The 11,253-nt window shown below is 44.8% G+C and overlaps 1 protein-coding gene across 1 annotated transcript in view; it reads right to left on the reverse strand.

The window, feature by feature from the left end:
• The window catches only part of LOC117438313 (C-Maf-inducing protein-like), a 203,529-nt gene extending 193,052 nt beyond the window's left edge, over nt 1–10,477 (reverse strand). The window contains exon 1 of the mRNA XM_034073862.1: nt 9,671–10,477. Coding sequence (XP_033929753.1) covers nt 9,671–9,967 — 297 coding nt within the window. The 5' untranslated portion in view covers nt 9,968–10,477. The remainder of the gene's footprint in view (nt 1–9,670) is intronic.
• Between the last annotated feature and the right edge of the window lie 776 nt (nt 10,478–11,253).

The raw sequence follows: 11,253 nt of genomic DNA on the forward strand, positions 1-11,253 counted from the left end.
CAAAGGCACTAGAGACAATTAAATTAGTTTTTCCTAGCACACAGCTGAGTCACGTTAATCTATTGTTGCACAAGTTAAACAACAAAAGCACTACTATGCTGCCAAAACTGAAAACCAAGTATTAGAGAAAGACAAAGTTTTCACAAAACAGTTTCGTGGGAAGCTGAGCATCGTGGTTTAAGCCCAGCCAGCAACTCAGAAACACGCAGTAGCTTGCTCACTCCACCCCAAAACCCTTTTTCCTCCCCCTGCTCTCGGAGGAATGGAGAGGAGAATAAAAAGAATATAACACCCATGGCCTGAGATAGGAACAGTCCACTAAATAAGGTATAACACAAAACCAATACTGCTTCCACCAATAATAACAATGATAAGGGAAATAACAAGGGAAGACGTCCTGGACGACTAGGATTTCCTATTTGAGCTCTTTGTATAATTAGTGCAGCCCAATACTCCATGTAGCATCGCTTGCATGATGTGTAGAGGAGACCCTGCCTTTTAACATCCAGCCCAGCATGGGCAACCAGGGTGCCAGGAGGAACTGTGCATTAGTGCCAATCATTTCCGAAGTAGCTCAAACCCCCTTGATAGGCTGCCAGTATCTCTTTCTCCATTGGGGTATAGCTGGCCTCGAACCTCTGTATCCCCAACTCCAAAAATCAAGGGGGCAACTTCAAGTCTCCCCTGGAGAAAGCTCCCCTGGAGCTTTCTGCCAGAGGCTCCAGGTAGGACCATTCTCCCTGGCTGTGATGCAGAGTACATTTTTTACATCTTGCCTAGTCCGGACTGGTCCAAAAGCTACTGCATCAACTATCTCTCACTTAATTTTTCAAAGGCTTGTTGTTGCTAAAGGACGCATTTAAAATCATTTTTCTTCTGGGTCACATGATAGAAAAGGCTTACAATCAAACTGTAATTTGGGATGTGCATTCCCCAGAACACTCAAGAAAGCTTCTGCTTCTTTCTTATCAGTTGGTGGAGACATTGCTGTTACCTTGTGTCGTGATTTAAAACCCCAACTCAGTCTCCCACAGTACCACACACCCATTTCCCCCCCCCCCCTCCCCCTCCCCACTCCCGGAGGGATGGGGAGGAGAACCGGAGGAATATGACTCCCACGGATTGAGATAAAACCAATCCAGCAATTAAGGTATAACACAAATCACTACTGCTACCACTAATAAATCAATGTTAGAGGAAATAAACAAGGAGAGAGAATACGATACCACCCGCCGAAACGAGCCCAACCCGGAAGGCCTAACCCCCCCCTTCTGGCCAACTTCCAGTTACCTCCCCGAGCATGACGTGCTGTGGTATGGAATACCTCCCCGACTAGCCCAGGCCAGGCGCCCTATCTCTCCCTCCTCCCGGCCTCCCCTCCTCCCGGCCAGAGCATGAGCTTAGAAAAGGCCTTGGACAAAAACCAAACATTTAAGCAGTAAGTCAAAAATGTATGCACCACCAGTAACCGCTCCCAGCCTGAAAGTCAAAACACAGCACTGCACCAGCCACCAAGAAGGAGAAAAAATGACTGCTACTGCTGAACCCATGACACCTTGTTGATGACATCTGTGGGGAACTGGCGATGTCCACCTTGCCAATTTTTTTCCCAAAACTTGAATCTCCTGTTCAGGTCCCTTGACCTTACTCCATTTTAAGGCAAAATCGGCTTTCAGCAGAATTTGGATATTTTTCTCCCTTTCTCAAAAACTTCTTCCTCACTATCACCCCACACGATAATGTCATCAATGTATTGCAGGTGTTCTGGAGCTTGCCCTTGTTCCAGTGCAGTCTGGATCATTCCATGGCAGATTGTAGGGCTGTGTTTCCACTCCTGGGGCAGTCTGTTCCAAGTTTACTGGACACCCCTCCAAGTAAAAGCGAACTGTGGCCTGCACTCTGCTGCCAAGGGAACTGAGAAAAATGCATTGGCAATATCACTTGGCTGCCTTTGACTGCAGTTCATACTGAAATTCCAGCATGTCTGGTACAGCATTACAAGACAACTGCAGATTTGAGATCTTTAATAACTGTCTGTAAAATAGATTGCTCAATGTATAGAACATATATAAATGTTCTATGTATGTAGACAATTCATGTAAACAAAACCACATGTCATTCAGAAGCAAGGAAGATCAGCCAAAGAGAGGTTTTCTTTTAAAAAGTCCTGTCTCCTTATGCTTGCAATTTCTACTCCAGAAATGCCATTGCACAGCATCCCTGGTAACTGTAGTACGGCTCATTTTTATAAATAATGATCCAGCCACAAAAAGAGCAGCCACTCAAGGCTTATTCTAAGGCTAGTCTCAAAATCCATCAAGGAAAGGAAAGTGAAAAAAAAAAACCCCTAAGTGCAGAACCTAACAACTTTATATTGTTCAGCATAATCACCGAAAACTGTAAGGCTCCTTCAAAACACAACAAAAAAACAAGCTTATGGAGTTAATAATCTCTTCCCATGGTCAGTACACACAAACACAGCCTCCAGCTAAGGTCATCTGCCATAAATCCCAGAACTGCAGCAGAAGAGGAGTCATATCACATAACAGGCAGGATCTCATTCTTTGCAGGTCAGACTCAAACCCTACATTAATGAAGACGGTAAACCAGCTGATAAAATCTGGGGGTTTGGAATAGAATTTTAAAGATGATTAGTGACTGGAAGAACCCTATGCAACTTCCATGGCATCTCATTTATAGCATGCAAAAAAAGTGAAAAAGCCTTTGGCCACAGGTAAACTACAAGGAAAGTTACGCTTCTGATGCCTTTATGTTTCCTAATTTAAAACACATAATTGTTTTAAATGGCCGCTTGTTTACATGTTGGGTCCAAACTTTGGTCATTATACTCAGGTAATGAGACAAAGTCCTAAACCATGTTGTTCTTAGAATGCGGTTTTGCATAATTATTTCTTTTGTAGAGTACTCTACCACAGAGAGCAATTCTGGATCCAAACAAACACTGCCTGACGTTTTTCAAGAGGTGTTTCCTCTTTGACAGTTTTCAATGTAGGATCACCTCAATTAAGAAATGTAAAGACAGTGTTCTCACAGGAGAATGGATATTTGGTACATGAACTCTGAATAACTCTGAAAGATACAGCAAGGCCATGAGAGGCCCGAGGAAGCCTAAGCGAGCAAGATAAGAAGAAGCTGGAATTCATTGAGTTATGAGAACTGTGGACTGTTGGCAAGCGTTCGAGGTCAAGTTCTCACACCTGTGCCTAATCAATTATATGTTAGTCACTAAGGATCTTCAAGACAAGTATCCGATCACGATATGCCAAAATGCTGTAGGTGTGTGTAAGCAATAGTATATAAGGAGTTAATGTTTTCCAATAAATGACTGTCATGGGTTCAGCAGTAGCTCATGCTCTGCCTGGGAGGAGGGAGAGATAGGGCACCTGGTATGGGCTAGTCGGGGAGGTATTCCATACCACAGCATGTCCTGCTCGGGGAGGGGACTGGAAGCTGCTCGGAAGGGGAGGGGTTAGCACTCTTCCGGGTTGGGCTCGGAGAGGGAACTGGAAGTTGGCCGGGAGGGGAGGGGTTAGCTCTCTTCCCGGCTGGGCTCGTTTTGGCGGGTGGTATCGTATTCTCTCTCCTTGTTTATTTCCACTAACACTGATTTGTTAGTGGTAGTAGTAGTGATTTGTGTTATACCTTAATTGCTGGACTGATTTTACCTCAATCCGTGGGAGTTGTATTCCTCCAGTTCTCCTCCCCATCCCTTCGGGAGTGGGAAGGTGGGGGGGGTGGGGAACAAAGTAGTGTGTGGTACTGCGGGAGACTGAGGTGGGGCTTTAAACCACGACACTTTGTTATTTATGTGTTCTTACTTATTTATACATGTGATGATGGCAGGTCTATCAAGCTAATTTTGAGTCACATTCCTAGAGCTCCATCAATAACACAGAGCTTAGGGACAGCACTTGGCTTACCAAACAGTTTACTTTTTATTATTATAGTTAATTCATAATTATTCTATTTAAAATATAGATAATGTTACAATATTCCTTTTCAAGGAAAGCTTAAAAAAATCTTGTAAGATCATTTTGAAACTTCTGAGCTGTGCATACTTCCCACTTAATCTAAGTTTTTCAAGGGAAATTTAATTTTACAGTGTTTTTCTAACTTGTTTGACCAACCTTATAGCCTTCTATGAGGAACTGACTAGGTGGAGGGATGATGGTAGAGCAGTAGATGTGGTTTTTCTTGATTTCAGTAAAGCATTTGATACTGTCTCCCACAGCATCCTCATAGATAAACTAAGAAGGTATGGGCTTGATGATCAGGTAGTGAGGTGGATCAAGAACTGGTTGAAAGGAAGAAGGCAGAGAGTTGTGGTCAATGGGGCAGAATCTAGCTGGAGGTCTGTGACTAGTGGAGTCCCTCAGGGGTCGGTGCTGGGACCAGTGCTGTTCAATATTTTCATCACCGACCTGGATGAGGGAACTGAGTGTACCCTCAGCAAGTTCGCTGATGACACTAAATTGGGAGGAGTGGCTGACACACCAGAAGGCTGTGCTGCCATTCAGTGAGACCTGAACAGGCTGGAGAGTTGGGCAGGAAGAAACTTGATGAAATTCAACAAGGGCAAGTGTAGAGTCTTGCATCTGGGGAAGAACAACCCCATGTATCAGTACAGGTTGGGGGTTGACCTGATGGAAAATAGTGAAGGGGAAAGGGACCTGGGGGTCCTAATGGATAGGAGGATGACCATGAGCCAGCAATGTGCCCTTGTGGCCAAGAAGGCAAATGGCATCCTAGGGTGCATTAGAAAGGGTGTGGTTAGTAGGTTAAGAGAGGTTCTCCTCCCCCTCTACTCTGCCTTGGTGAGGCCGAATCTGGAATATTGCGTCCAGTTCTGGGCCCCTCAGTTCAAGAAAGACAGGGAATTCCTTGAAAGAGTCCAGCGGAGAGCCACAAAGATGATGAAGGGAGTGGAACATCTCCATTATGAGGAGAGGCTGAGAGAGCTGGGTCTCTTTAGCTTGGAGAAGAGGAGACTAAGGGTTGACCTCATTAATGTTTACAAATATGTAAAGAGTGGGTGTCAGGATGATGGAGCTAGGCTTTTTCCAGTGATATCCAGTTATAGGACAAGGGGCAGTGGGTATAAACTGGAGCATAGGAGGTTCCACGTTAACATCAGGAAGAATTTCTTTACTGTAAGAGTGACAGAGCACTGGAACAGGTTGCCCAGGGAGGTTGTGGAGTCTCCTATGTTGGAGATATTCAAAGCCCGCCTGGACAAGTTCCTGTGTGATATACTCTAGGTTAGCTGCTCTTGCAGGGGGGTTGGACTAGATGATCTTTTGAGGTCCCTTCCAACCCTTGGGATTCTGTGATTCTGTAATGGGAACCTGTGCTAAAGTAAACAAGTAGTCCAGCCTGATAGGAATTTTTGCTCTATCTTTACCAAAAGAAGGATGGCATGACATGCAATAGCAGAATTGTTGAATTTCAAAAAACAATTAGAATACAATTTTCTACTCCTGTTCTCCTGTTTAAAAAAGAACATCCTCCCCTGCCTCATTTAATATCAATTGTGTATGTTTTTGTCTCTCGAAAAAAATATACATGCAGGTCCCTAATCCATTTACATTCTTGTTTCAAATACACTTCTGATTAGCTAACTTGTCAACAAACTATTGCCCTCACACATCACTTTTATACAGGAAAAAGCATAAGAGACACATCTTTTCAGAACTGTTACCAGCTTTGAATATAACATTACATTAATCTCAACTTACCTGCCAAGGCAAAACCAAGAAATGTGAAATGGACATAAAAAGCCAAAGTTTCCACCTCCTTGAGGTATATTAATGAGTAACTTAATGGTTTCAGTTATGTCTACCCAGATGGGAATTAGAGAAGTCATAGAATCATAGAATAGTTAGGACTGGAAAGGACCTCAAGATCATGTAGTTCCAACCCCCCTGCCATGGGCAGGGACACCTCACACTAAACTATATCACCCAAGGCTTCATCCAACCTGGTCATGAACACTGACAGGGATGGAGCATTCACAACCTCCCTAGGCAACCCATTCCAGTACCTCACCACCCTAACAGTAAAGAATTTCTTCCTTAGATCAAGTCTAAACCTCTGCTGCTTAAGTTTCAACCCATTACCTCTTCTATCACTACAGTCCCTAATCAATAGTCCCTCCCCAGCATCCCTGTAGGCCCCCTTCAGATACTGGAAGGCTGCTATGAGGTCTCCACGCAGCCTTCTCTTCTCCAGGGTGAACAGCCCCAACTTTCTCAGCCTGTCTTCATATGGGAGGTGCTTCAGTCCCCTGATCATCCTCGTGGCCCTCCTCTGGACTTGTTCTAACAGTACCATGTCCTTTTTATGTTGAGGACACCAGAACTGCACACAGTACTCCAAGTGAGGTCTCACGAGAGCAGAGTAGAGGGGCAGGATCACTTCCTTTGACCTGCTGGTCACGCTCCTCTTGATGCAGCCCAGGATACGGTTGGTTTTCTGGGCTGTGAGTGCACACTGCCAGCTCATGTTCATTTTCTCATTGACTAGCACCCCTAAGTCCTTCTCTGCAGGGCTGCCCTGAATTTTCTTTTTGCCCAACCTGTAGCTGTGCCTGGGATTGCTCCGACCCAGGTGTAGGACCTTGCACTTGGACCCCTAGCCAGGGAAAATTAATCACTTGTTTATTCTTCCCTTGCATGCTGCTCATACATATGTACTCTAGAACTCATTGACCTAAACATCTACTCCCAACTGGTGAAAAAAAAAGAAGGAAAAAGAAAAGCAGGGCAGAGACATGAAACAGACAATGCAGGAGGACATTAAAGGCATGGAAGTTCAGTTATGACAGCTACCTTTAAACTACTGAAAATTAAAATTTAACATGTCCGCTGAAGATAGCCCCAGGGTTCTTCTTCACACACACAGTCACACAAGGAACATTAAATTTGATTTTACTTCTGTCTTAGTTTTTACAACTGCTGCCCTTCCAGCTGTGCAAGGACAGATCTCACTAGGAAAAAATAAATTAGTACGAGAGCTACATATGAGTTTGGTAAGTGTTTATAAAATAAACAATATTCCTCCCATGGTGGAGAAAGTCAGATTCATCCTCAGGCAAGTTGATGTCTGGCAAACAGCTTCCAGGTATCAATGTTTCCTATTGAGACTTTAGCATTTACATTTTTAAATAATAAAAAAAACAGATCTCTATTTACTTTCACCAAATAAACCTTAATCAGAGTGAAAGCTTGGCCAAGATGGGAGTGAAACTGTAATGATGAAACTGTACTACATTTTACCCATTCTTTCACAAATGAGAAAGATGAAGGAAACAATGGAAACAACATATAAACCAGATAAACACCCAATACCTAGTTATGGGACTCTCCACAACCTAATACACCTTTCTATTTGTTAACTGAGTGCATATACCAATTCATAATATTTTTATTAACATGGACTTAAATTGCAACAATTATTTGTGACAATGTCAGGAAAAGCACTTTGTAGAGAAAATTAGTTTATTCATCCCTGAAATTAGCTAAAATAACAAGTCTAATGCTTGTTCCAATGCATTCTTGTGTAGCGCTTCTGCTATCTTTGTTGCCTTGCTAGCACAAAACATGTGACTGTCTAATTAAAAAAGCAGAAGTAATCACATCTCTCCAAAAAAAAAAAAAAGTCTGAATAATGCAACCTTATATATGGGCACATACAGTGTCTACTCATGGAAAAAGCTGCAGATAAACAACCCCATGCAAAAACTCCTATATTACAGCCTAGGCATTGACAAGTAAGAGCTTGTGGGACAAAGACTTGAATTCAAATATGTCAAGTGACAACAAAAAAGGACAGAATCAACAAATGACTTATCCACTGTAGTCAGGGACATAAAATTGCCAGATCTGGATTTAGCTGTCATTACAACTTCTGCTTTCAAATGCAAAAAAAGTGATATTATTTTCCTGTTCAATTTCATTCACATTACATAGAATACGGTAAAACTCGTCATGCCAGATGATTTGCAAAGGGATGATGGGAAGATAAATTACAAGCTGCTCATAAAGCAACCTGCCAGTGGAAAGCCCTATGTGTAAAAATAGCCCTGTTATCAAAGTTTTTGAGTGCTCCCAATGCTCACTTTGAATGGACGGTATGGATATTTCTTCACAGCTCTTGAAAACCAAATTAGTTGTGTTTAAGTATCTACCCGGGGTTAAACTGCCATAGATATTGCTTAAATCATACCTTTCCAGCTTAAAAAAAAAAAGAAAAAAGTAAAACTTAGATATCATAGAACCAACATCTGAAAGATACCTGCTAAACATACCCACACATTCAGGCAACAAGTGAACACAGATCTTATCCTAGTTACCCCATGGAAACCAAAGACACTATTTGAAATAATAAAGTACAGATATTTCTGCAACTAACAGTATTTGCTTGGCGAGTTAGTACTAAAAAAAAAAATATAAGGCACAAGACCAAGCAGAAAGAGCACTGACAAACAAAATGGAGCCTGCAATGGTACATACAATGATTTAGTATCTTCTTGCTATTTATATATATAAAATACTTAGGAATGAGAACACCTAAATGTTAATTAAATCACGACCCCATAGGACTTTATACATTTTTTCAGAGATGGCTTGTCAACAGCTTTGCCAGCAAGCAGAGTTTGATGTATCCTGTACAAATACAACTTCATGCCTGGTATTGCCACATTGCAGAGATTAACATCTGAAGCACAATCATGCCTCTCTCTACAGGTATCTTTCTCCTGTGCTCGGTGAGTTAATACTAAAAAAAAAAATATAAGGCACAAGACCAAGCACAAAGAGCACTGCCGAACAAAATGGAGCCTGCAATAGTACATACAATGCTTTAGTATCTTCTTGCTATTTATATACATAAAATACTTAGGAATAGTATAGTCATATCACATACTATATAAATGTTCAAATAACACCGGCCGTGAAATTTTAAGTCGTATGTGTTAAAGATTATATCTATCTATTGTACAGCTTCTGTACCACTGATATCATCACCTTGCACTTTTCTCTAGCATCATTTTCCATCAGGAAGAAAACCCTGAAGGAATCTCGATGTTTTACAATCACATTGCCAGTGCCTGGGCAGGGTATGATACGACTGTCAAAATCAGAGCCCCAAAACCAGGCCTAAACTATCCACACCGTGAAAACCCCATGTCTTCGCTCTCTAATTAAAAGCATCCCTCACTTCCAACCCGGCCAATGTGGCAGCAGGGATCTGCCAGCTTTGGGTTTTGATTGAACTAGCTCAGTGGGACAATTTCGCGTCAGTATCATGTGGAGAAGGAATTAAAATTACAAAAGAAGGGAGGGAGCAAAAGCCCAAATAATATTAATAACAGCAATAATTAAAAAAGGATGATGATAATAATGATAATAATAATAAACTTGCTCGAAAAACCCAACCGAAACTGCAAAATTAAATATCCGCAGCATTACTGATAGGAAACAAAACTCCCGCAGCCATTCCGGAAGCCACACACACACAGATACAGCCCCCGGAGAGGCCCCGCGCGGACCTGCCACACACACCGGCGCAGGCGTCTCCTTCCCCGCACATGCCCCGCGGGGCGAGGAAGCCGCAGGGGCCGCGCTGTGGCCGTCCCCCGCCGGGCTCTTACCGTGGCCGAGGTAACGCTGTTGTCCGCCAGAATCAAGTGGTGCGGCTCCCACCGCCGCAGGAACTTGGAGGTGAGGATCTTGCTGAGAAACGTCCGGGGGTACCGGATGACACACACCTGGATGTCCCCCTCCTGCAGCAGCTTATACCTCATGCCGTTGCGGTGGAGCAGGGCTCTCCGGCACGGCGCGGCACCCATATTATTCACTTCAAGAGCAGACATCTCACCCAGCATCGGCTTGCTCTCCTCAGTCTGCCTGCAGTCGTTGCCCCCACCAGAGCCGCCGGTGCGATCCATGGCAGCCCCGCGAGTCGGGGTGGCGCTCTGCAGCGGCCGCCCGGGGACACCAGTCTCTATGGGCGGTAGAATTTAGTATAACCAAGTAAAATAAAATTAACAAAATAATTAAAAAATCCAACCCCACCTAGCGGATTAAAAAAGAAAAAATTATTACGAGAAAAAAATAAACCTGCCAAGGAAAAATGGGGGAAGGGACTGAATCACACCGGAGCGGGAGAGGGGACAGGGGGAAAGGGAAGCGATAAAAATTCTTATTAAAACTTTCAGATCCGCCCTCGGCGAGCCCCCCGCGCCCTCAGAGCGTCTTGTCTATGCTCGCGGGCGGACGCCAGCCGAGCGGAGGGTCGGTTCCTGGCAGGGACTGCTGACAAAACCGACAGTGAAGACTGACAGCGCGGCGTCCAGACGCGTGTCCTTCCCCCTTCCCAACAAGGCGAGTGCAGAGAACGGGAAAGGTATCCACACGCGCTACTACAGCCACGAGAAAAGAAGATGGTGAGACTAACAAGTACAGCCGACAGCCTGTCGCCAGAGAGGCACTGGGCACACCAGATTGGCTACAGCGGGATCATGTGCCGCCCTCCCTGACGTCAATGGCCATTGAGGGCAGCGGCCGCGCGAAGTGCGCGGGAAGCGGTGCGCGCGGTCGTTATGCCACTCCCCTTCCTCCCTCCTTAGGCCTCTTCCCGTTAGAGGGGCTTGCGTCCCCTCCCCCTCAGGGGATGTGGCTGGAGCAGGGCGGGTGGGACGTGCGCGACTACTCCGTACACCTGCGTGAGGTAGTCCCGCCACTATAGGGCCTTCCGCCATGAGGGGACCGCCTAGCGCGGGTAGGACGTGAGGGAAAAGGGGTAGGGGGGAAGTGAAATACATCTCGCTTTGGTTCAGTCTCTGAGCTGACGGGAGCCCTGGGGGTGGCCGATTCTGCCATGGGGAGGAGGGAAGTGTGAGGTGACGGTACGCTACAGGTTGATTTTCGGGCGTATTCATTCCGGCATTAAGGTTTTGCGCAGCCGCCGCAGAAAAGGGCGAGGAAAACCCTATTCCTGATGCCTGTCGCTTCACCAGTGGCTCCCTCACTGGTGAACCTCTGGATTCACGGGGGGACTGGTAACTGCTGTGCTCCCCTGAAGCACCAGCCTGGGAATGGCAGGGGGTCAGAGCACTAGCCCGTGAGCGTGGCACCTCACTAGTACCATGCTGACCATCCATGAAGCAGAAGAAAAAAATAATTCCCTTCTAAGACCTCTGTTTAACAGCTCAGCTGTGTGCAGTATGGATGG

Source organism: Melopsittacus undulatus (assembly GCF_012275295.1).
Source record: "Melopsittacus undulatus isolate bMelUnd1 chromosome W unlocalized genomic scaffold, bMelUnd1.mat.Z SUPER_W_unloc_9, whole genome shotgun sequence".
Classification (NCBI taxonomy): domain Eukaryota; kingdom Metazoa; phylum Chordata; class Aves; order Psittaciformes; family Psittaculidae; genus Melopsittacus; species Melopsittacus undulatus.